This window comes from Genypterus blacodes, unplaced genomic scaffold, assembly GCF_046128005.1.
Source record: "Genypterus blacodes isolate CSIRO-AG114 ecotype Tasmania unplaced genomic scaffold, CSIRO-AGI_Gbla_v1 ptg000021l_1, whole genome shotgun sequence".
In the NCBI taxonomy this organism is placed as follows: Eukaryota; Metazoa; Chordata; class Actinopteri; order Ophidiiformes; family Ophidiidae; genus Genypterus; species Genypterus blacodes.
Genome location: NW_027466834.1, coordinates 9,916,027 through 9,941,919, shown reverse-complemented (window position 1 = coordinate 9,941,919; position 25,893 = coordinate 9,916,027). Strand labels below are relative to the sequence as shown.

Below are 25,893 nucleotides of genomic sequence, written 5' to 3'. Positions count from 1 at the left end.
CACGGTTAAACACCGGAAACAGGCGGGATTCAAAATAAAAGCCTCCCATTTGCCTAGAAGTGAATTTGGCTCGGTGTGGTTTAGTAACTTCTATTGTTTCTAGAGAAACAACAAAAACACAACAAAAGGGCAATTAAGTCTTTTAAACCCGCAAAGGGAAATAAAACTGTATAGGGCAAAACCCCACCAAGCAGCAGTCAGTCTCAACGCAGGTTAATGTTGTGATATCACTCCTCTTCTTCTACTGATAAGTCGTTCAAAATAGTTGTTTTTTTCCATTGAAAATTAAACCATATTAAATGATAACAGGCACAGAAGTCACATGTCCAACGAAGTAAATTTCTCGTGCTTTTATTTTGAATACAGCCCACCTTACTTCCGGTATTGTTAGCCAACTGTATCTGACTTGATGCAGCTAAAGGCAGGTAGAGACATTCTGTGAGTTGAAAGAACAGATCGTCCAAAACTGTCCCATGACTTCAGCATGGAGGCCAGTGACTGTTAATAGACACACTCATTACATGTGTGTGTCTCTGCTTTCATTTACCGTCATGCTCACTTGTCAGAAGAGGTCCGAATTCCTGGCTGTGACGTCACACTGCTCAGCTCTAAAACTGCTTTTTGACTAGAGGAGTCATGTGCCCCCTGGTGGAGACATATGGCAGAACATGGTTGTCAGCATAAAGTGATGAGGGATTCAACAGATGATGACTGATGATGGTAACGTGTGCGTGAGTGAGTGAGTGAGTGAGTGAGTGAGTGAGTGAGTGAGTGAGTGAGTGAGTGAGTGTGTGTGTGTGTGTGTGTGTGTGTGTGTCTGTGTGTGTCTGACTTACACCTTCCTGGCTGTACATTGAGCTCTAAGATTGCTTCTCAGCGGCTTGAATACAATTAGCATATATTTGGAGGTATAACCATCGCTACTTCACATTGAAAGGAGCCGGCTGAGTTAAGTTGGGCGTCTTATCGTCCCAAGTGGTGGACAGTGATAGTTGATAATGACGTTACCTTCACACTCTTTTAGCCTTGGTCCATTATGTAAAACCCTGAGAAGGCTTCATATGCAACACTACATACACTTTGATCTTGAGGGTAAACCATCACAAAATGCCTAAATGTGACTTCTGCAGAAATAAAAAAAAAAGAACAAACAGTAAGTGAAGCAAAAGATCCTTTTTAATTCAAAGTGAATCTTGACATAGTACACCATCTCAAGTCACAATTTGACACTCACCAATAAGAGTCACCAAGAAGGAACCCGCTTTTTGTGACAAAGTACATAAGGCTTGGTCACATTGAAACTCACTGAGAACTATAGGGGGGAAAAGAAAATGAACGCAAACTGGTAAGACAGACATGATTACAGCCAAACAATAATCATTTTCCCAGTCCATGTATTCTTGTATATTGCACAGTGCAGTTGCTACATGTCAAACTAATGTAGCAGTTTAGAAAAATCAAAACAAAATCATAAAGCCACACAGCTACACACATATCAGAACAGTAACAGTTTAAATTTAGCAAAATCGTGTCTACATATGTGTCTAAATACGACAAAGGTCAGCCCGACAAAAAAGGATAGGTGTGGTTCATACAGATACGGATCTGAACAGGCGTCAGGAAGTTTGCGCTTTCAGCCCAGAACCTAGATGAGATGCGACAATGCACACCGGGCCGAGTAACGATTGAAGACGGCAAACCCTTCTGGAACGCTGATGAAAACAGCTTGCTTGTTGTCATATCACAGAAATATAGGAGTTCATACGGCCGGATAGAGGCACTCTATCATTGAAAGGTCAATTCATGTCCTTTTTGGTTGATGAAATTATTGAATAATACTCTGCCTTCTGCTTGACCCTGGAGCGACTTTGATGATGTAACCGTCAGCGTGAGGCTGGAGGTCACAGTGAGCTCGTCTCTGCTCCGGGGGAATCAATGCAATCGCCCCAAAGTGATGGGAGGATTATGAGGGCGTTTGGTGTACAGTGCATCTCATTAAAGGTGCTGAGCTGACAGGCACAAAAAAAAGGAAAAAAATTGACAAGAAACAACCAGAGAATCAAATGAAACAGTATAACAAATGAATATCACCAGCGTAGAGATCGCTGTGCACAAGCTGTCACTCTGAGCGGCACTCCCGAGTCCGAGCTGGACTGTTCTCTACTTGTTTGTCTAAGGATCTTCAGCACAGTAGCATATCAGAGGAGTACACACAACAAACACCTGTTACTTAAGCAACATAGCAAAACCATTACACTGTAATACGATTAACTAGATGCCATACGGGGGGCGGGGGGGAGGAAGGGGACAACTTTGGATCAAACGCTTGCGAGTATGACGATCAATAAAGCATTTTTTGAAATAACTCCTGACTGACACGTGTGACAACATCTACCGTTGGTAAAAAGCTGCATACAAGACATTTCAATCACAAACTGAGAGAATGGTGTGGCGCCATTATGAATGTACCCAATCTAAAACTACAAACACATATCTCGATATATCAAATACATTCACTGAGTGATAGTAAAGCTTTGCATTTGTGTAAATCCAGGGCCTGATCCAGGTCTGCGCCGTGTTCAAGGGGAACACGGTCAAACAACACTCCCTGACTTTCTGGGGATTCCATTGGGAGAAAAAAGGGATTGTTTACAGACCTTATCTTAGTCTAATAAAGGGGAGGGGGGGTGTGAAAGTAAGAGCTGATAGCCTGAGAAAGATCTAAGTTGAAAACCTTTAAATGATATGGATCAAAGATGTCATCAGTCAGCCACTTGCTTGAAGAAGGCACTAGTTGTACAGTACAAAGAGTTGCAAATAGCCCAACAATGGAAAAACAAAGCCATTTCATCTGAGGAAAAACTACAAACACACACACACACATATCAGCGACACACCCATTACAGAATCAATGACTGAACCCAGCCTACATCTCAAGATGAAATACTGATGCTAAATGCAAACACACAAAAACACACACACACGCGCACACACCAAAACACAACAAAATAATAATAAAAAAAAAGAAAACACACACAACTTCCATTACAGCAGTTTACAATCACTTCAAAAACACAAAGCGAAATATACAGAGGCACTAGCATATAGGAATACCATTCAGTATACGCTATGATGAAAATATTAAACCCACGTCTCTTGTATCTAGTCGTCAGAACTTCAATACAAAAGAATTAATGGAGGGTAGGAAGGAGATTAGTCCTCTAAATTCACAGCTACGAAGTGGCAGATAATCAGTATATAGCAGCTTATTATCTATACATTCCAAATACAATATGCCAAACAAAGCTAAGAAAAATAAAAACCTCAACCTCATTTTTTTTTAAAATATAGATCTCACAAAATATTCCAATAATTGATAACGGCAACAGTATGATGTTGGAGGCGAAAGGAGGAAATCTTAACGACCACGCTTCAGAAATGATTCACAAACAGTCTTTGGTGCTGATTGGAGTAGAATACCAGCGGATGCGATGCGATGGGGAGGAGGGGGGGCGACAAAGACCCCGCCCCCTCCCGCCCCCCGCTCCCGCTACGAACGGCAAATCAAACACGCCCAAAAAAAAAACGAAACTCGCGGCTATGCATCCACCCTGAAGGAATGTATCAAAACTGAGAAGCAACCGGCTTCCAAACACGGAGAGAAAAAGGGTTCATCTGAAAAACAATTACCAATTACAACTCCAACACTGCAGAGCCCAGCAAGGATACTGTAAGATGATTATTTCAAAAACACTGAGAAGCATATTAAAAGTAAAAACATAAAACAATCCGATCTCTTTTTCTTCTTTTTTTTTTTTAAGTCTATGCCACTCCCAAAAAACAAATCTAAAAACATTAAACGCATTAATATAGCCTAAATGCAAAATAACACAGCAACCCAGAGGCTATCTAGATTGTATTGCAGTTACAGTAAACAGTGACAATACTGTTGTGAATTAAGTACTATAGTGAATAGAAATTGATTATCAAAATATCAAATCACTCATTATGTACATAGAAAGTTCATTCAGTCAAAAAGCCTTAAATACGCAGCCTGTAGCCAAAGCAAATCCATTCTCTTGAGTTAGAAAGCAAACTAAAGTTGAGCGTTTGCTAATTAAAACGTAACCATAAGCATAATCCTCACACACACACACACACAGATGCAGAGTCTGAAAGTTAAGTGCGACAGGCCCCGGTTTCCATTTCCAATCTATAAGCTCCTGAAGTAACGTCGTAGACTCGGTTTTTTAAGGCACTAGAAGATGTCGGCGGCAGCAGCAGCAGCAGCAGCAGGTCTGCCCCACCGAAACAAAGAGAGGAAGGTTAATTCCTGGTTAATACAGTCTGGGATGGCTTAACAAACACGCTGACAAGGCAACAATGAAACTAAGGGAGGCTGAGCGGCCCCGACGGCAACCGCGAGGAACGTCCAGCCTCCGATCATTTCCAGATCTGAACGCTACTGAAGTAACAAGACAGGAGGTAACGCACAAAGGACACATTTGGAATTAACATTTACTCGTCATCGTATTCGACGGTCACTCTTGCGACGCTCTCTCGTAAAGCATTGTGGGTTTTAAACGATTGGCCGTTGGGCGACATGATTTCGCCAGAGTCAAACTTGCACTGACAGTTAATCGCTATCTTTGACGTGAACCCTTGAGCCACAGAGGTCATGAATCTTTGTCCTTTTTCTCTTTCCAACATGATGCGATATTAATTCTAATTTCTTTCTTAATCTCATATTTCTCTCTCTCGTCTTCATCACAAAATCCCATTGTGTGCTCTGCTGTTGGCTCTGCCTGCCCAGGTTGCAGACCCGCTCCATTTCCCGTTGGCCTTCCTCATCAGGAGGTACTGCTGCGGCCCCGTCTTGCTCTTCAGATATACGAGAACTGGGGGTGGTGGTTGAGCTTTGTGGGGCTGAGGGGGAAGCCTGTGAAGGCAGCTGGTGAGGCCAAGTAGGGGTGAGGAGGAGGGAAGGGAGGCTTGAACTGGTGGTGGTGGGGGTAGCCGGGCTGGTGGTGGGCGTGGATGGTCGGGGACGGCAACAGCCTGTGTGGGTGGGGAGGGTGGTGTCCAGGGTGGGGGTGGGCGCTGATGCCCAGCGTCACCTGGTGCACTATAGTGCCGGCCTGGGGATGAGTGAGGCTGTAGCCGTGTTGGAGCAGAGGGGGGGGAGGGCGAGAGGGGAGCATAGAGTGGGGGTGGTGCGTGGTGGTGAGGGGGCCGCTGCCCGGGTAGGACAGCAGGGTGTGAGTGGGCGGGGCGGCTGAAGTGTGCGTAGGGCTGCTGTGGGGCAGGTGCGTGAAAGCGTGCGTGTGGATGGTAGGTGGGATGTAGGCGTGCGGACGCAGAGGACCATAGTTGCCGTTCCACTCTTTGCTGCTGTGGTTTGAGCTGTAAGCCTGCAACTAACAAGAACAACAGATACAAGATTACAACCTATCACAACCACAGTTGATTCCAGGCAAACAATTCTACTGCTTCCTACTGGTGAAGATTTAGAATAATGTTTAATAATGTTTTTGGTGGATAGCATATCTTGCCCTACAACCAACCTGGAAGTATGTATAAGTCAACTATTGTGTAACTTCTATGTTAATGAATATGTTGGGTTTGCTGTATACATCACCTCCATATGTTTAAGGTGAAGGTAGAGTTGTACTGACCTGCCCAAACCCCAGAGGGTGCTGCTGTTGCCCCATCACCTTTTGCTGGCGGGATAGGAGGGGGGCGGAGGGAAGGAGGGCGATGGAGGTGGGGTTGGTCTGTTGTCCGTCGAGGCTGCAGCCCCCTTTGGACCGGGACCAGGACTCTGAGACTGGTACAGAGAGGAGACAAGAGTGAGTCAGACACAGGAAGTGCAACAATGGGTGGCGGTTTTTAGCCAGCTTGACCTGCGAGAGCAAAGAAAAGAGTGCAACACAGGAGGGGTTATTGGGACAAAACAACAACCTGGAGAGAGAAAAAAAGGCACATGCAGTACAGAGGGAAGACAGGATCAGACACAGCACACTGCGATGTAGCATATGGATGTGTTCTTACACAACACCTACTCTATGTCGTGGTAAACAATGTCAATATTAAAATGATCTCAAAACAATATCTGGCAGTGTGTAGTTTCCTCTCCTATTGAGCTCTGGACATCTCCGAACAACCTGGGCTTGAGCAGACTAGTGTGTTGGCTGGAATGATGCACACTGAAGCGTTTCACAATGACTGGAGCCTTCACAGACTTAAGTTCACCAGAATTCACTATGGTGCACGGATAATAATCAATAGGTTACGGGTGAACGAGAAAACTTTTGGCATTGTGGTATAATAAACTCTATTTTTCAGGGTATGTGACTAAAGAGAAAAGGATTATGAACCCAGATTTACATGGAGGCTACAGGGTGGACAAAATATAAAATAACAAAACCAGAGATCAGAGAAAACTGTAACTGTAACTGAAACTATGACCGTAATCTACTCGACCTTCCCTTCCTGGCATCTGATGAAAACAAGAAAATGACCTGCACTAATTGATTCAGTAGCTCAGAGGAAAGACATTGTAGTATTTATGACCTCAGGGCAGCCCTGTAATTTCTGCTGCCATCAAAGAATCATGAAACACATCTTTCCCAAAAAACAGCTGGCAGTCTTTTCCACGAAACACAATACCATGAAACTAAACAATAAGAGCCATAAAGGGAGGGAAAGAGAAACACAACAACTCAGATTAAACTTTTGGCACTCACAAAATGCAAATGAGGAGCAAAGACTATCAGTTTTAAACCCTCTCCCTCAGGACCATAACAGCTTGGGAGAATAGAGAGGTAAAACTGATCTGTGATCGATGCCTTCAGCTAAATTTAACCGAATGACAAGAACACGCAGAAAAAAACAGACTCTGGTCCAATACAAGAAGAGATGCAGCCACCTTTCCCTCACTGAGGAACAAACAGTCTCATGATCTGATGGTTGGAGTATGTTTTGCTGAATCCTTCCTGCCCAGTGAGTGAACATTTTATTGATCTCTGACAGGCATTAATGGAAGCTGTCAAATGAGATGTGTGATCTAGATGAATTTAGACTTCATTTAAAGAACCATAACTCATCCCCTGAACAATTGCAATTAGCCAAATTAACACTTTTCACTATCAGAATAGGTTTTTCTTTGAGGTATCTGTTCACTTCCTCTAACATTATTAACAGACACACTTGAATACATATTCTGAAGTCACTAACCTACACACCTATCCAACTCAGTATGTACAAGGAGTCCAGGAAGGATATAAAGAAACTTCATCTGAATTAAATGTGGCACTCTGATGGAGGGAAAGTAATAAGAGTCTGCTCATGTTCAGGCAATACTGATGTTGCCTGGTAGAGCTGTACTGTATCTCTAAAGGTATTGGACTACAGCACAGCCAGCTCTCTGGTGTCTTCTAATCACCTGTTCAGGCCTCTATGGCCCACTAGGGGGCGGTAAGCACCTTCTGCTTCCATATGACCTGCAAAGCGGACACCCACGGACAACATGACAGGTAGGGATATGTGGGCAGTTATAGTGGCAAAATCTAATCCATTGCTTTACCCCAAAACACAGAAACAACTGACAACATGTTATGGTATTTAATGTTAGTATACTATACATATTATAAACTTAACTATGAGCTCTAGCATAGGTTTAGACTAAACACAAACATAACACAAACATACAAACAGCACTACTCACTGTTTCTCCAGACACGCTCCTCTGCCCTGCGAGCGTTGTTGTTCTGCACTATCAAAGGTGGAACCACCATGGTCCTGATGCCATGGGGACCCCTGCCCTGCATTACCGGGGTAGCCAGTGGTGCTACCATGGCAGCCAAGGCCGGCCGCCCACTGTGGTTTTTGTTGTTGAGGTAATGGTAGGGACTATTGCCATGGGGGGAGACTGATGTGTTGGATGTAGGGGAGCCCTCAACTGTGTCACAGCCGCTCTCATGGCCATCGTCCTCCGACATGCTGAAAACGGAGAGGAATAACACTTTAAGTGGACAGGAACAGTCAGATTGGAACAGTGTTTATATTAATCCAATCTGTAGACAAAATGCTTTGTCAGGATATAAGCAGGACAAATCTACCTGCCAGTATTAGACCAATATTTGTGTGGGCATTTCAACAGGGGGACACATGTTTACAATGATCACCTGTTGGGTCTCTTGCATGGTGAAACAGAGGGGCTGGACTGCAGTGAGTTGGAGGCGTAGGAACCGGTGCTCAGGCTGCTGTCAGGGCTGCTGAGGGAACACACTCTCTCCATTGACACAGTGGTGTTTCTACATGCCTCACACACACACTCTTCTTTACACCTACACACAAGGAAAAACAATGGTTAACGTTTTTCAAAGCCCAATCCACAAATCAGTTTCTTTGAATCTCTACTTCCTAACTCTAAGCTTAACAGCCTGCTGCCATTACCACCAGATGTTACTCACTCGCTCAGATGGCACCTCTGAGCATCTTCATTCTCTCCCTCTTCCTCTCCATCTGTCAGTTCACTGCGGATGCTGATCACGCTCGGGGTTGGACTAGGTGTGTCTCCCATCAGGACCGCCACGTCTTGCTTGCGTTGTTTGGACTGGTCTGCTTGTCTGTTACCGTTTGGAACCACCTCTTTGAAGCAGTTCACTTCCTCCTTTGCATCATCCTCATCTGGGTTTGGAACATCCGGATGCCTGGCTTCCACGAGAGGCGCTTCCCTTCTTGCCGCTGCTTGTTCAACAACATCAGTCATCTTGGGACACATTGATATGTGGATGTTGTTGGGGTGGGATAGGTTCCTACAAATAGAAAGGATCAAAAGCAGTTAATAAAACAGCATAACATAAAATGATACATGCTTCCACATCAATTTAGCCGTTTTATGCTTTCTTTTGATTACTACTTTCATTCACAACTTAAACAGTTCTGTACAGTACCTGTTGTGACTATGTCTGTTCCTTTTATTCGCTGGCTGTGGCCACACAACATGAGCTATGCCAATGTTGATTGCCTGATGAGCAGAAAGGGCTTGGATTTGATTGGCCAGGAGAGGCTGTTGCATCACAGAACTGTAGTGGCCGTTATGGGGACGCACTTTCCTGTAAAAGGTATTAAATGCCATGAAAATGATAGCCAGAGAAACATGATGCAGCTCCATATTAGAAGAAAATATGTGGTATGAAAAGAATACGCGCTATGAAAACCTAAACAACAACAATTCTTAATGGTTCTTCAGAAAAACTTCTATTAAATCTGTTCTGGTAAAGTTCTCCACTCATCTCTACTCATCTGTCGAGATGAGCGGAGAACATATGGTCGAAATTACTTTTGTGGTTCTTGGCAAATGACTGCTCTGCTGAGAAATCTCTATCATGTCACAAACATTCAACATTTGTTTGACCGGTGGAAGCCTGAAAGCAGGCGGTTATTATCAGACTCGTAATTGAGTGACTCACCCCCAGTCACTGATCCTCTGTGGGCCGGCCACAGTGTCGTTGGTTAGAGAGGACGGGGGAGGTGGAGGGGGGCGAGAGGGAGGAGGACCCACCGGAGTCATCTGCTGCCAGGCTGCTGGGACGAGGAGCTGTTGACCTCGGGTAGACCACGCCTGCTACGGGGACAGAGAAAAAACAAAGATCAGGGATGGCATACAAAATTCTTCTGAACCCTGTAGGGACATTTTGGTCTTACACAACATTCCCACTGACGTGTATTATCATGTAGTACAACTTAGCTGATCATTTGTCCATGTTTGGATCTGTCTCACCTGTGCTATCACACTGGGTCTCACTGGTAAGGGCTGTATGGTAGGGGCCTGAGTCACCATGGGAACAGAATACCCTGCTGGTTGGTTAAGGTTACCTTAAAAACAGAATAAAGATATGATTTATGCAGCACACAAGTGTCTTAAATAGCATCTTAATGAATGTGTGTGTATCATGTGTGTGTTGTACAAACAGTGAGCTATATACCTTGCATGGCTGGAGGACAAATAAGAAGGGCAGGAGGGAATGAGTCACTACACCCAAACTGACCATTCCCACCCGTGAGAGCGATCCCAGGATGCAACACTGGAGGAGCAGGCTGGGATAAAGCCTGTTGGAAGAGAGGACAAGGAAACAGTGGCAGAGAAGATGGACATGGAAAATGTAAGAGAAAAAGCAAAGAGATGGATGCTGATTTTGATCTTGACTCAAAAAATGCCAGTAGCTAGTCCACACAAACACAAACACACACCAATGTTACCTGAGGGTGGACTGGTATATTGCTGAAGCCCAGAGGAAGGCCAGATGAGGCAGTGGGGGCTATAGGAGGTCTAGAAAACTGAACAGTGTTCTGGTTCAGAGCGTCATAGAACGCACTGGTGGCCCGGCTGTGGCACATGTCCATGATGCGGAAAGACGACTGCACGCTGGAAGAGAGCAGAGTGGTTGTGGTCGCGTGAGGAGAAAATGCAGCTGTGTTTTGGCTGATATCAATCTATATTGATAGTGACTGTAAAAAAAATGATAAGATAATATCTGCCTTACTGGTTACTATGTGGGTAGTCGAGCAGATGAGTCATGGTGAGGAATGGGTGACTGAGGACACTGGAGGGAACTGTCCGCTCCTCGGCATCTATCAGCAACATGCTCTTCAGCAGAGACACAAACTCTCCCCTGTCTGTCTTCTCTGCCTGAATGTCACCGTTATCAGGACTCGGCACCAAGTTCACCTGATGGAAAGAGGAAGTGAGTCAGGCACAGAGTTGAGGTTGACGTCGAAGCTATAATGTCACCTCTGAGGTCTGATAATGAAGTTCAAATGTCATAATGATAATGCTTCTAGTATAAACTTCACTTAGAATGTGCCTTATGTAGACTTTTTCACGTGTTCATTTGGATTTGACTCGACTACACAATGGACATGCTCATCACTCTTTTCATTCTTTTCGGTTAAGAAGATCCTCAACAAGATGTAGATCTTTAAGGTTCCCTGGTGTGATAAAATGATAAGCATGAACTGTAACTGTAGCCTCAAAAGTGCATCCTGCATGGACTCACATGCGCGATGTCATTCAAACAGCTGAAGATGTACTTTCTGGCCTCTTTGGATTTGAGTCCTGTCTCTTTTTCGTGTTCTTCTGTTGTCTGCAAGGAGAAAAGAAATATTGAGGATGAGCATCTGCTACTCCATACAGTCAGTACGTGAGGTTTAATAACACAGAAGCTCTGTAGATGGACATTATGTCAATGGCTTTGCATTTGGGTCTGAACCGACTAAAATGGGAGCATGTCATTCTACAATAATAAATAAAAAGGTTAAATACACAAAGGCAATGAATGGAAGATATGCGTGTTTCCATGAAAAACTGTGTGTGCCAAGTGCCATTTTTGGCCAGGAAAAAAGTAAATATTATGATCACATTGATTCATAGTTTCATGTTTCGCAGAGCATTCTTAGGGGTGTGCAGGCTGTGTCCTATTCTGAAAGGCTGATGCTGCCTTTTCCTTTTGTACTGACACTAATACATCTGGTACTGTTGATGAAGTTGATGGAAAGACTGACTTGCATGTATATTGTGGATGTACGCGTGTCTGGCAGACTGTTGTGTGGGTACCTTTATTCTCCAGGAGGCGTAGGGAGAATCTGACTCTTTGGAAAAGAAGCGAGAGGTCTTGGTCCCCTTTTTGAGCAAGTGCTCACCAGGCAAACCCTGAGTCTGAGAGATGTAACGGATCTGAGCGGCGGCAGAAAACAGAGAGAGGAAGAAGGGGAGAAAAAGGACAAAAACAAAATTAAGAATCAAATTAAAGAAAAAGAAAAAAGTAATAGAGGAAGAAAGAGATGGAAGGAGGCGTACGTATTCACATAATGTGATGTTTTTTTCATGAACAGTTCAATTGTAGCCCAAACCATGTTAACTTAACACGTGTATAATGTAAGGATTACTTTGGAGCTTTAGTCAGACAGGTAGGATTACTCAAAATAGCAAATTAATCCCTGCACTTCATTCTGCCAAACTTGCATAAAGGAGAGGGCAGAGAAAGTGAAGTCAAGCGGTAACAAACCTTTGTTAGCACATTTAGTTCCAAGTCAGAGCTATGATGAAAGAGCATGCATGCATTGCTGAGATAACTTCACTAAGTCTAAAAATGTAGACCTAATGCAACTATACTCAAAGGTTCATGTCTTAAAATGCCTTATGGTATCTTTAAACGGGAGATTAAAATGCCTTGTTCCTGACAAAGATCTCATGTATAGAGCCTGTGTCAAGTAAGTGAAAGTGCTCATGGTGTGTGTTGCTACTGCTGGTATGGTGGAATGCTGTCATCCTGTAAAAACCACACCTAAGAGATCATCGTACTGGCAACACTGATGTCTTTTGAGTCTTTAAGGTTACATTGTCATTCTTGTCATTACAACACATCTTTGCTGGATGTGGTAGGTTGCTGTCGTTTGTTATTGCCTCCTTTTGCCTTCATGCACATGTACATCACACATCCTTGCTCTCCTCTTTTTCTTTTGTGTCTTGTTTTCTTTTCGTCCCTTCTGTATGTATGACATAATCTCAGAAATCGTCCCATAATTGGATGCTCATTGTAGTGCCGGATGCTTTCTTCAATAACAATATTCAGCCATTCACAATTCACTGGTCCCTGGGACCAGTGAACAGGTCCACGTGTGGTGGAAGGGTTTTAAAGGCAGCCTATTTTCAACTGCTCTACGGCTGACAGGAAGGTTCTGCAACAAGTCGTTAAATTTACTCAAAGAATAACCGACAGCAGCCTCCCTTTCTTGGGGGACATTTATGTCAGCAGGTGCAGGAGCAGAGCGTCATGAACGATGAGGGACGTAGGAGGATGTACACCCACCCGGCACACAAAATATACAACCCCCTCCCCTCAGGCACAAGGCCTCGAGACTCAAAGCCAGAACAACGGGGCTAAAGTGCAGCTTCTTCCCAGAGGTTGTGAGGATTATGAACTTCCTGGCTCAAAGCCTCTCCTCTGCACTCTGCACTGCTGCGACTGCATGTGGTTATGCACGCATTAACAGAACGCTTGGTTTCTAACTATGTGTTCTATCTATTATAGGCTTTAAGGTTATTTAATTATTTATCTAAGGGTCTATTCTAGCTGCATTGCATAATGTCATTAATTCTGTACGCTGCTGGACGAATACATGAGTTATGAATTTCATTCTTTCATCTTTTTAACATGTTTGAATGACAATAACACTAATTTCACTGAAATGACAAACAAAATTAAGGTAAACCAGATGCATGGCCATGTTCCAAAATCAATCTGATGCTTTTATCATCTGAGGTTTTTACTTTAGGTCGACCATCAGTAGTTAAGTGTTTGTTGTTAGCTTGATGATGATGCTGTTGACCTATATTAAACTACAAAACCTGCGAATGGTGCACTGGGTGCTTACCACTGTCTGCCTGTGTGAATGTGTGTGTGTGTGTGTGTGTGTGTGTGTGTGTGTGTGTGTGTGTGTGTGTGTGTGTGTGTGTGTGTGTGTGTGTGTGTGTGTGTGTGTGTGTGTGTGTGTGTGTGTGTGTGTGTGTGTGTGAGAGAGACAGCGAAAGACTGAGAGAGGCTTATGTTTATAAATATATTTTGCTGTGCAGAGGGGAACTGCAATGGGCCTTGGCACAGGGCTGCATGCTTTTGGGGGCTCACTGTGCGCACACACACGTGTGTTTGTACCCTGGCACGGCACAGAGCTGTCACCACTCAGCAAATATTGTCGGCTACCACCTCCAACAGAGTATTGTTCAAAACAATAGCTGTTGCAGGAAGTAAAGAGATCACTCTGAAACTTTTGGATTTTGTTAGTAATTGTAGTAGTTGTTTTTTCACACATAATTATCAAGTAACAATCAAGTCTTGACGTAATCTATTCACATAGGAATGATGAGCTTGAGTCAGGGCTTCACAGAGCTGTCTATAGCTAAACACAGCGCAATCCTGTGCTGCTCTGTGAATGTGGTGTGGGCCTTTTCCCATGCTCCCTCTCCTTTGCCGGGGGACTCCTTTCAGAGTCCCAGGGGTGTGGTTTAGACTGATCTCTCCTATGGGAAAATAATCACATCAACAGGACAAATTTCCTGTTTCACTTAGGCCAGATTAGTATTAGGTGGATTTCATGCGGGATTTATTGGACTTCAGTCATTCAATTTGCCAAAAGTGCCCAGGGAGCAACAACAAATAAAGGTTTAACAATGTGTTGAATAAACCATTGCTACAACTTGGACAGAAGAAACGTGTGAATTATAGTATTAAAAAAGTATTTTCTGATCTCTAAAAGACGTCACAGTTTTCTGTATATCCCTCCTTCAGTTTCTTGACGTGTGTGAGAGTGAGAGTGAGAGAGAGTGAGAGAGTGAGAGAGTGAGAGAGAGAGAGAGAGAGAGAGAGAGAGAGAGAGAGAGAGAGAGAGAGAGAGAGAGAGACTGTAGCTTGTGGTTTTTGAAGCTGTGGGCTATGTTACCTGGTCATACTCCAGTGCTCCGGGATAGAGGGGCCAGCCCAAGAAAAGCTCAGCTATCACACAGCCCAATGACCACATGTCGATGGCTTCACAGAATGGCAGGCCCAAAATAATCTCTGGAGCCCTGCGCAGAGAAAGAGAGGCAGAAAAAAAATTAGTTATAGGAGTCACACAGTTAGAACAAGGCTTCATGTCTATGCGTTGAGAAGAGCGGCGGTGCTGCGTTTGTCAGGTCCTTGTTGAGGCTGAACACCGCAATACAAAAGCAACATACGCCTCGAAATAATGTCTGTTGTGATTTGGGGCTATATAAATAAAGTTAAATTGAATGAAATCGTACAACGGATGACGAATTTTGCTACTTACAAAACGGTTGATCTGAAAACTAAACAGTACGTAAATAAGGATATCTGTGGAAGACATTGAGGCCTTTCAAACAGTTTAGTTTAAACAGTGTGTGGTTGGGGGTGTGCAATGTCCTTTGTTAGAGGACATTGCACATATCAAGAATCAATATATTGATTTTATATTTATAGCTATAGCTATTAAAGCAGCCTGGACCGATTTTGTTGATGACCGGATATAGCTAATGGTTAGCTTCGGCCTACAAGAAACAATTCAACATTAAATAACTTTCCTGGATAGAACCCTTTCCTTTGCAACCTACATTTAAAAAAAAAAAAATCACCTGAACAGCCTGCGTCCGCCTTCGCAACATTACCAGACTCTGTCCATCCCTGTCTCAATACAGTGACTAACAGGCTTCACATCATTCAGAACTCGGCTATCTAGATCAATTATCTGACCACATCACCCCTATCTTCATCCAACTACACCCTGTTCAATACTGGATCAATTATGAAAACCTTCTGCTCACTTTCAAAGCCTTCTACAGCTTTGCCCCCACTTATCGTTCTGACCTCCTGGAGTGCACCCCCCCCCCCCAGGGATTTCTGCTGTACTGCTTCCGGGCTCTGGAACCCCGTGCCCCGACACATCTGACATCATACACTCAAACTGGCCTACCCAAGGTAACACTCCTTACACGCTTATTCTGTGTTTCCCTCATCTTCCTACGGTGTCGCTGTTCTAGCCTCCCCATTTTCGTTTATTTGTTACAATACATCATGTTTCCTTAGCAAGCGTCTCATTGAAGAAACAAAGGACTTATCAGCAGTGATGAGGACCAGCAACATCTGTCTGCTCTTGTTTAAGACTCAGAGATTGAACGTTACAGCCTTGACGTGAACGCAGGGTTAATACATCAAACAGCCAGCTCTCTTCCTGGAAATGGACTTTGCTGCTTACACAATCCAAATGGTACTGGTAATCATTCAGTAGTAGTGTGAGCCATCACATGAAAACAATGGGCTATTAGACCTGGACATAGTGCTGTGGGGCTAAGGAACCATGCTGCAAATAGCAACCAATGCTATGACGACCACAGGGAAATGACTGTTGCCAAGCAACAACTGCACGCAACTGAGGCCATTTCTCATCATTGTCTGTGTGAATGTGCTTCCATTTCTGCAGCCACGTGTATCCCGACACACAACTGCATGTCAAGTCACAGCAAAACGCTTTTCTACAATTCTTGGCCTCGACGAGGAATTTACACAGAGCCATTTCCTGGTGCTCTTCAAAAAGGAAAATAAAGTGTTATGCAATGACAAAGACTGCCTCCAACATCTATTTTTCCAGGCCATTGTTGCAAAAAGAACTCTTAATGCTTTTTTTTCTGAAGCAAAAAGACTTATTTGTTACCATCAACAGAAGTAGATTTGACCAGAGAAAGAGAACAAAACACACAAAGAAGTAATAAAGTGTTCAAAGTGGACAGGGGGCAAGCCACATATGTCCACACGTGATCAATTATGATTTAAGTTCAAATAACCATTTAAAGACAATATGCTATATGGAGATTGAATAACAAGATGGAATTATGCCTTAGAAAACACTGTCTAAACAATTGTTAATATGTTGTGTGAAGACCTGTGACATAAGAGACACCACTAGAAAACCAAACAAAGGTCAGAAGATAAAAGGACACATTGCCATTTCTGTTATGAGCAAAACTGCTTAAATAAAATTATCAAAGTGCAAATGTGGGTGAAGTTTTTTTTAAAAAGGACAAACTAATCCACAGAAGTGACTTCAATGCTTAGATGACTTCTAGAGCAAACCCAAAGTTAATTATACGGGCTTAGTCTGGTTTTGACTTACCTGTCCTCTGCAATTTGAGAACTTGCCGGAGACAGGCAAATAACTGCGTGACAAAGAAAATCACACCTGAATGAAGGGAGCCTACCACAACCGACCATCAAAATCTGCCAGCGTGCACAATTGATAGCCGTCTTTCCTTCCACCTGATCTGCTCGGTTGAATTATTTAGATAGCCCAGTGCTCCATTTCCACCGTCGGAGGTCGTTTTACGTCACCATCCCCCGCAGGACACACCAGTCACTTCACAACGGCCCTACTGTGTCATGGCTACCATGGCAACAACATCTTAGACCGTGGTGAACACTGGGTAGCTACTGCCAGACTTCTACCTGTGGAGTTGTAGCTACACATTTATTTTAAAAAGTTCAGAAATTCACAAAAACACCTAATGCTACTCTCCATTAAAAACAATAACAAGTTAAGTGATAACTTTACGGCTGAATTGACGATAGAGGTAACCTACACAAACACAGGGTGAATACAAACTCCATGCATAAGGACAGAGCTTGGGTTTAGGACCAATGACCAACTTGCTGTTAATTTGTGTTAACATTTACAAGCTGCAAGTGTCTAAAAGCGCCACCCAATTTGACCAATAAGACAGATTTTAGAACCCAGAGTTTGATTCTGAGATAAGCACCAGCCAGGTTTTTCCGTACTCGTGGTTACCGAGTGGGTGAGACACAACATTGGCCGTGCCACCACCTATGCTTCTGGAAAAGCCGGGGAAAATCCCAAAGCTGTAAAAAGCCACCCTCCTACCCACTGTGGTGAAGCCAGCGGTACTGAAAAGCTTCACTATGGCAACAATACAGTGCGGCCATTATGCAATATGAGCATTGGAGCTTGGCACACACCGGTGTCCTACAAACCCCTCTGCTGATAAAGTTGTACACAAACAGAATGACACTGAGCAAATAAGAGCAATATGGACTAGAACTCAGTTTGGAGAGAGAGAGAGAGAGAGAGAGAGAGAGAGAGAGAGAGAGAGAGAGAGAGAGAGAGAGAGAGAGAGAGAGAGAGAGAGAGAGAGAGAGAGAGAGAGAGAGAGAGAGAGAGAGAGAGAGAGAGAGAGAGAGAGAGAGAGAGAGAGAGAGAGAGAGAGAGAGAGAGAGAGAGAGAGAGAGAGAGAGAGAGAGAGAGAGAGAGAGAGAGAGAGAGAGAGAGAGAAGCCTTTATCATAGGAGAATTTAGTACATACTGTATCTATATAAAAACACCCAGCCTTGGCAGCTGCCGACCGGACAGAGACACGTATGAACCAACCCTGATATACACAGGAATGTCTGAATGTTTTTCCTAGATCTAAATGTGGGTTTCCACATACCACATTCTTAGCTGCTCTTTTGTGTCCTGACTGACCTCCCCTCCCTAAACATCAACGCCAACCGATTTAACTATGATCTCAGCACTGCCTCAGCGTCGCATAAAAGTACAAAATACGCGCAGGCACACGTGCATGCGGCCAGACGCTCATACCAGGTCAGATACAGAGCAGAGCCTCTAGGTTACGCAACAGCTATAAATCTCAAATCTTCCGTGCTCGTCTCAGACAGGGAGGCCAAGAAAATCTGTATTCTTCCTAATACACATTGAACCTATAGCAATGCTTTCATTTTAGGAAGACCTCTTTGTGCTCTCCATTTAACATTTGATTGTTTTAACACTTGCCGTAGCGCAGGAGCCCCACACACTTTTGACTCATAATTTCTATACTGCTTGGAGAAAGTACAGCTGGACTCGCAGAGAAAGTGCTCAGTTTCTGACAGGGCACTAAAGGCATGACTAGTGAGAGTGGAATGGTGGGTGTGTGCAGCGCAACGACTGAAGACATACCCAGTATCTCAACAGCACTTTCCACAGATTGCACAAGGTTTGAAGAGTTCGCTCTATGTATCGACATGCTGAAACTAGTCGGGAGAGTTGACAAATCCAATTGCCAGCCTGCTATCCTGCGGTTGAAGAAAAGGAAATGCTATGCCTTTCGAAACCACAAGTTAAGCAAGCTTGATGGCACTAAACATGTCACAGCACTAAGTCCCCTATTAGTCACAAACAATTCGACTGATTCGGAACAGATCTCCATCTCAAGAGTTTTTTTATTCTCAGTCTATCTTTTTGCCAGACAGATTAAAGTGTAATGAGCTACTAATGTCTACATAGTAAGCTAATCACCTATATCCTGAAACTTGGCCCACAATCCTTTCATAAGTACATTCTCCTCACACTCCAACTTATAAGACAAGCCAACTATTTCAGTCTCTGTTCCTCATATCACCATCCAGTTCCTCTGAACAGTGTTATGCAAAAGCAGTAAAGTTTAGGGTGTGTCACTCTGCACAGAGAACACACACATATGCACACATACATGCGTGTATAAATGTATGCACGTGCAAGTGAAGCAGGGAGGAAGAACAGCAAGTTAAGGACACTGAGAAAGTATAGAACAAAAACAAATCCTGTACATGTCACGTAGCTCCCAATGAAAGCATGCGGGTTACAACACAGCACTTCCTTCGCATTACATAAGGACTACAGGACTAAATATATAAAACTGGAGCGAGGCTGTGCTAAGTCCTGTGGGAAACAGATACACACAGGGACAAAATATTACCCATGGGACTCATTTTGTTAGCATAATGAGACATTCCTACTCCTACAAATATTAAACACAGTGAATCTCATTTTGGAACATGGTAATATAGATCTAAGGATTTAGGTTTGTATTGAAAGTGTTTTCCTTTTTTGAGGACGTTTTCTTGTTTCAGTTACAAATCTCTCTCAGTTTCAAAATGCAATAACCTTCCAGTTTCACTGACTAAATTAATGAGCAATAGTCAAATCAGTATACTGTGACTGAGTGCATAGGTTTCTTTAAAAGAAGACATGAAGGAACTCAACTTAAAAAATGTATCATGTCCTCAAATAAAATCAAAAGCACAACAGTCAAGACTCTGCTATATTGTACTGTAATAATGAACTGGATGCTAAAGGGTTTCAAAGGAAACAAAAAAACAAATGTAAAATGCAGAGGGTTCAATTGTTAACCAGAGTAGGTAACCAACCAAAACAAAGTATTTCTTATACGCAAATGATTAAAACTTGCTGTTGCTCCATAGATTTGTCTCAAGCTAATGTCCTCACCTGTAATATCTGGACTGCAGGTAGGTGGAGCAGACAGCCTTGGAGACATGGCTGGCTGAGCCAAAGTCAATCACCTTCACTCTGTAGGGCTGCCGGGCTGGGTCCACCAGCATGATGTTCTCAGGCTTCAGATCAGCGTGGATCAAACCCAGAGACTTCAATTTCATCAAGGCTGTTGCTACCTGCAGAGTTACACATCAATACATACAGTATATCAGTAACAGTAGTTTGGCACTGTGTTTCTCAATCAGTTGTACACTTCCAAATCCTGTTTTTAGAACCTGGTTCACAGAAAATGAGGCTAGAACCTGACCTTTACATATTTGCATGCATTAATAATGACTATGTGTTTACAGGAGTAGAGTTGAACAGGAAAGCATCTTCATGGGAGTTGTAGGTGCGTTTGCTTCACCTGCAGCAGAATCGGCCTGATGATTTTGAGCGGCAGTGGGCTGAATTTGTTTTGTTTGAGAAAGTCGTAGAGGTTTTGCTCCAGCATCTCAAACACCAGGCAGGTGTGGTTGCAGTGCTGGAAGCACTCCAGTGCACGCACCACATTGTGCTCATCTGCATTCTCACTGCTCAGACGGGCCAGGATCTCCACCTGATGTTCAGCGCCAAAGAGAAGAAGAAGGAGCACAGGTTCAGACCAGTATACAGCTTTAGCTTTTAAACAAGGTTCTATGGCAGCTTGGATTATCTTTACTGAAAGAACAGCATATGGTTAAGACAAGCCACATGCTTGGTTGTCATGTGCATTGGTTTCCACAAAATGAAGAAACCTGAACAATTCTCTCTAATTTGCAATAGCATGCCAACAAAAGCATGCCTTTCTATGTACATTTGAGTTTCATGATCCACTTCTTTGACCATGAATACAGATCCTTAGAATTCACTCATCCATAACAATTACAAGACAAAAGCCATTGAGATGATCAAAACACATCTTATTCCTTGGCCGTGAAAACCTCCCTATAGCAACTTGAGTGATATCTCCATATTTTCCCACCAGCATTAACCCATTTGTGAAATAAGAAGACTTTGACTAAGCCCACTGTATGTTGAGTACATGTTGTACTTTTTCACAATCACATCATCTAGCCGCATGTGACCGTGTGCAACCGTGCGTACTTAAGTGTTTCATCTAAGACATCAAAGAGCAAGTCCTTTTGTATAAATATATGAGAAATTATTGTCTTTGTTATGGCAGAATATGTGGAAAACCCTCAATTTGCATTTGTGAGCTAATCTCTCCCTTTGAATTACTCTATATACAGGCAGCAGTAACTCCAACCCAACATGCTTTCCCTCCGGCGTTCGCCTCACTGAAATACAGCCATCTCTTCAGCGGGTACCCCCCGTATGAAATTGGATAGCGAATCATCAATTACAGCCATGACACAACAAACCACATACACCGAAAACTTTGCAAAAAGCTATATTTAATAACCAGCTATGTTTTTGTTCTGTATATTGGACTGGAAGCTCATTAGTCTAACGGACAAGTATACCAAAAACAGAGGTCCATACTTCTGAAGACCAGTTGATTCAAAAACACACTAAAGTTTTACTTTTGTCTGCTGTGCTTTTTGTTGTTGCTTCACATAATTTTCAAAGTTCAATTGAAAAACTTTTTTTCCCCCCCAAATGTGTTCTGATCATCTGGCTTAGACAATGAGCAGAAACATCTTCCTCCAACTTTAATCTATTGTTCCTTGGGCCACCTGTCCACAAACAGCATTCAATAGTAACTACGGAAGTCAATTTCCCAAATGTAAAACTAAAAGAAAATAAAAAACAGAAAGACGTAATAAAGGGGTTAGTCTATTTGAGTGGGCTAATGGAATGGATTCTATTGAAAAAACACAAAGCAGGCTAAGCTGTACCTTGTAGTTACATGAGTCATGGCCTCCAAAAATTACACATTACAACAGAAGATCAATTGTAACTTGTGGGAGACAGGAAGCAAACTCTCACCTCAATCTGTCCCTGGCGTGCATAGGATGGATGGTTCTTCAATATTTTGACAGCGACCACTTCATTGGTTCCCCTTTTCCAGCACTTCACCACCTGACCGAAGGTGCCACGGCCCAGGAACTCCAACACCTCGTAGCTGTTCTTCATGGAGCACAGGACTTCGTGCTGAACTAGTTGATAGTCTCCATCTCCGGTCCCAGTTCTGGTTATCATAGCTCCTGCTACTGTTTCACTGGTGGCACTAGGCTTTGTTTCAGTGCCTTCCACCCCAGTTCCAGTGCTGGCCACCACCTCGGCCTTGGTGTGTTGGGTCGGCAGCGCTCTTCCTACCCCAACTTTGACGGCATCTGCATTGTTCCCGGAGCTGTTTTGCAACATGGCTACAGGGGGAGGAAGTGGAGGCAGTGCAGACACTTCCTCAACTATCTGCATGGCTCCCACACAGTTGCTCTCCTGCAGTTGTTCTCCACCTTCACTTGTCTTCTGTTCGCATTTCTGGATGGCACCTGCGTCTGGAAGCTTAATGTAGCCAGCCCTTGCTTGTACCTTTCTATTTCTGCCCGCCTCCTTTTCCGCTCTGATGCAGGTCCTCCTTAGTAACCCACAGTCCAAGCCTCCGCCGCCCGCAGTAGTTCCTCCACAGTCCTTACGAAGCCTTACTTCCTGTGTGCCTCTGTTCTGAGGTTCCTGTTCCTGGACCTCAGTTGGATCTCCTCTCTCTGTCTGCCAGCTGTCCCCTTGCTGTAATCTTTCTGACCGCAATTCCCACTCCTCCTTTTCTTCAAGCCGTGTTCCCCTATGCAGTCTTGTTGAATCAGCCCCAGCTGTGGATGGGACGATGTTATTGGGATAGGCAATACCGTAGTTGACTCCGATCACATAGGTCTTTGACCGAGGTCGGTTCTGAAAGGCTCTGCTGGTGTTATTTCTGTGGTGGGGTCTGCCTGTTTGTCTGCTGGTACCGCTGCTGCTGGTTCCTAAGGCACTAGTTTGAGCTGAGTGCAGATGTAATGGATAAACCGAGACTTGTGAGGCCATACCTAAAGAAAGCAGATGAAAGGGAAAAAAGCACATTTAGCAAAGCACTGATCAGAGGAAAATTAACTCCAAAGCAATATTAGCCAAATATCCACTCTCAAGGCAAGGACATTACAAAACAACATGTTTAAGAGCAACTTTTTGCCATGACTATGTATAATAGCCAACTTCACAGTGCAATTTCATATAAGGAGTCAACTTTTACTTTTACCATATTTTGCCTACAGATGAATGGTCAAAGGCAAATCTATATGCGCACCTTTCCTATTGGCAATTCCTTTTTCCACCTGGGCATTCTAAATAAAGCGGTCATAGTAGCTGCAAAAGTCTAATCTACCATCTGAGCCATCATGTCACCTTACTGCAAAGGGTGACATGATAGTGTTCTACTGAAATGGGAGATGGGGGAAGCCCACTGCATTGCCCGCTTATCTCTGCACGCTACACTCCAGGGTCGGTTTCACATAAAGTAGAACTGCAAAGCAAGCAGCACCCCAAGGGGAAATGATATACCAGTGATAGGTGATAGGTGCACTGCAAATCATCCACATTTTACAGAAGCATGCATGCCACTCATTTAAAAAGCTTTCTGTCTTATGGCGTCGTTCCAAATCTATGAACCAGTCACATAACAACTGTAATAATAATGGCCACCAGGCATTATGTTCAAAGCGAAAGCTAAAATAAGCATTCACATGTTGATGAACAGCCACAGTGGCCGTTAGTCTGTCTCCTGCAGCAGTACTGCCGCTGCTGTAAACAACAGATGACTCGTACTTTTTTTGGGGGGGTGTGCAGGGGGGGTGAGAGCCACTGCTTCCTGTGCAACACCATAGCATTCGTAATGTTGTAGGACAGCGTTGGCTTTAGGAGATTTAAACATTCATTCAAGCCTGCAGATGGATAAAGGCTCATAAGAGTTGTTTCTTTTTGTTGGGTCGAATAATTATTATTGGTTTTGTTGTATAAAAACTGGGTGCAGCTGCATCACGTTAATGAGACACTCAGAATCCATTATTGTCCCACAAAGATCTTTGTTTGACCCGTATGTTAACAGCTACTTTTGAAGTGACTCATCCTATTCAAGTGTTTAGGCTCAAAACAATTGCAAAGAGTAAACTTCAGCTGTAGTTCTATCTTACATAATCGGACAAATAATTTGGACCCAAAATAAACATATTCTTGATAATGAATTGTGTTGAATCTGTACCACACACACACTCACACACACATACACACACACACACACACAATCTGTCAGTCACATCTACTATCTGTGGATACACCAGCAATTATCTTGCATTAAACTGAAAGGATGCTTACAGATAATATGGCAAACAAGACTGCATTTCAAACTCCATATTCAATCATTCGTTTTCAGCTCCTCCCTCTCAGCAAAGGAAGATAAGACACCATGTTGGGTGAAGGGAGCCAGAGGCCAAGCCTGTCAGCCACACTTCCTCAAAATCTCCTAATAGAGAGAGAGAGAGAGAGTCTGTGGCTGGCTTTGCACTTAAACTAAAGCTATTCCATTTGACACTACATCATCGCATGCTTGCTGTGCTTATCGTCTTACTCAAAGTTTTAACACGGGAAAATAAGTTTTTGGCGATCTAGTGGCCTTCCTAACTAACAAGGGTGTCACACACAGGCTCAGACAGGCAGAGGGGTGTGCCTGAATGTCAACATAACAATGCAAAATCCAACACTACTCACTTCTGGTTGCGTACTTTCGCAAGATATTCTAGCTGTTATGGTGTCACTTCAAGTTCAACCAGAGAAAGGCCTTAAAACTTCTGCGTACCATCGGTTTATGATGGACAGAGCTGTGATACCTCCTGTTCCATCTACTCAATGCCAAAGTGGGAAGCCATCTCCCTCTGTGTGTGTGTGTGTGTGTGTGTGTGTGTGTGTGTGTGTGTGTGTGTTTAACAGTTGTATGCCAACTGCAAAGGCAATTTGTTACTGATCAATCTAAGAGACAGTTAACATATGGGATAAGTGATGTGTGTGTGTGTGTGTGTGTGTGTGTGTGTGTTTGGGGGAAGGGTAGCAGGAGCCGAGACACCTGTTGAAACTTCAGTTGACTGGCAGATAAGTAACGGATGTGTTTGGACGTGTGTGTGATAGGTGTCAGGTTGTTCAGTAACCTGGACAACTTAGCTTCGATCCGTCAAGTTATAACGTCAACTGCTGCGTTGCTATTTACCATACAAGTGCAAATACAAATAAAATTTTTCAAAACAACACTGTCAAAATATAAAAGTTATACCACTCAGAACCCAAACACATCGAGTACAATTCTATATAAACGTCAACACTACCCGTCGTTAGCTCTTCTGCTAACGTTTGCCTTTGCTGCCAAAGGGACCAAGCTGAACTTGGCTAACTTTACAGTTAGCAAACATGCTAGCCACGAGCGAAGTCCAATTTTAGGGTCAATCATACATCGAAGAAACAAAATGGAAAATGTATTCGACATAGAATTCCGTCGACTAAATCGCCATACCTTCAGTAAGACCAGTAAAACGTCTCGTCCAGGGGGTCAGGAAAGAGGTTGGCGACGGGTGCCAGCATTACAGCCAAATCCTGCAATGGTGCTGCTGCCATCTTGTTCAACGACGAGGACAGACCGAGCGACTTTTCGTACAGTTGAAGCTCCAAAATAACGCAAAAACTTTCTATAACAACAGCCAGCCACCACCCATGGCGTCCACAGCCGCCCGGGCTTTCAATATCTGTCGGTCGCGTTTGTGTTTAAGGTGAGAAAATCCGTGTTTCGAAACTTTTGCATGATAATACAACGCGTCCCCGACTGAGCTGGGGCTAAGGCTGAGAGGCTGTGTACGGTAGCTTGTTGCTTCTCTCTCTCCGCATGTGTGGAATGTGAGCGACAGAGAGAGCGAGAGAGGGAGAGAGGGGGAGAGAGAGAGAGCAATAAAAATAAAAAAGCAACAAACAAACCAGAAACTTGGTGGACACGATTGTTTTACATTTAGCTTTTTCATA

The 25,893-nt window shown here is 43.6% G+C and overlaps 1 protein-coding gene across 2 annotated transcripts; it reads right to left on the bottom strand.

The window, feature by feature from the left end:
* Window positions 1-1,158: 1,158 nt before the first annotated feature.
* On the bottom strand, window positions 1,159-25,756 carry hipk3a (homeodomain interacting protein kinase 3a). Of its 2 annotated transcripts, none has more exons than XM_076141806.1 (18): window positions 25,394-25,756; window positions 21,847-22,886; window positions 20,282-20,473; window positions 19,870-20,051; window positions 14,503-14,626; window positions 11,621-11,740; window positions 11,064-11,150; window positions 10,551-10,735; window positions 10,267-10,432; window positions 9,993-10,116; window positions 9,788-9,882; window positions 9,477-9,631; window positions 8,958-9,119; window positions 8,475-8,819; window positions 8,187-8,348; window positions 7,727-8,001; window positions 5,676-5,827; window positions 1,159-5,417 (listed from the first exon to the last, which is right to left on the bottom strand). In XM_076141806.1, the coding sequence occupies exons 2-18, from the start codon at window positions 22,882-22,884 to the stop codon at window positions 4,884-4,886; spliced, it is 4,098 nt and encodes a 1,365-aa protein (XP_075997921.1). In that variant the 5' UTR covers window positions 22,885-22,886; window positions 25,394-25,756; the 3' UTR covers window positions 1,159-4,883. The 2 variants fall into 2 exon arrangements, with proteins under 2 accessions (XP_075997921.1, XP_075997922.1); XM_076141807.1 differs by having other exon boundaries at window positions 9,477-9,628.
* Between the last annotated feature and the right edge of the window lie 137 nt (window positions 25,757-25,893).

What these genes read in the sequence shown, in the direction of transcription:
- hipk3a (XM_076141806.1), bottom strand. Translation starts at nt 22,884, where the DNA reads ATGGCCTCACAAGTCTCGGTTTATCCATTACATCTGCACTCAGCTCAA. An exon ending in TCAGGCCGATTCTGCTGCAG is followed by an intron (nt 20,052 to 20,281) that starts GTGAAGCAAACG and finishes GTAACTCTGCAG; the next exon opens with GTAGCAACAGCCTTGATGAA. An exon ending in CCATGCAAGAGACCCAACAG is followed by an intron (nt 8,002 to 8,186) that starts GTGATCATTGTA and finishes CTCCGTTTTCAG; the next exon opens with CATGTCGGAGGACGATGGCC.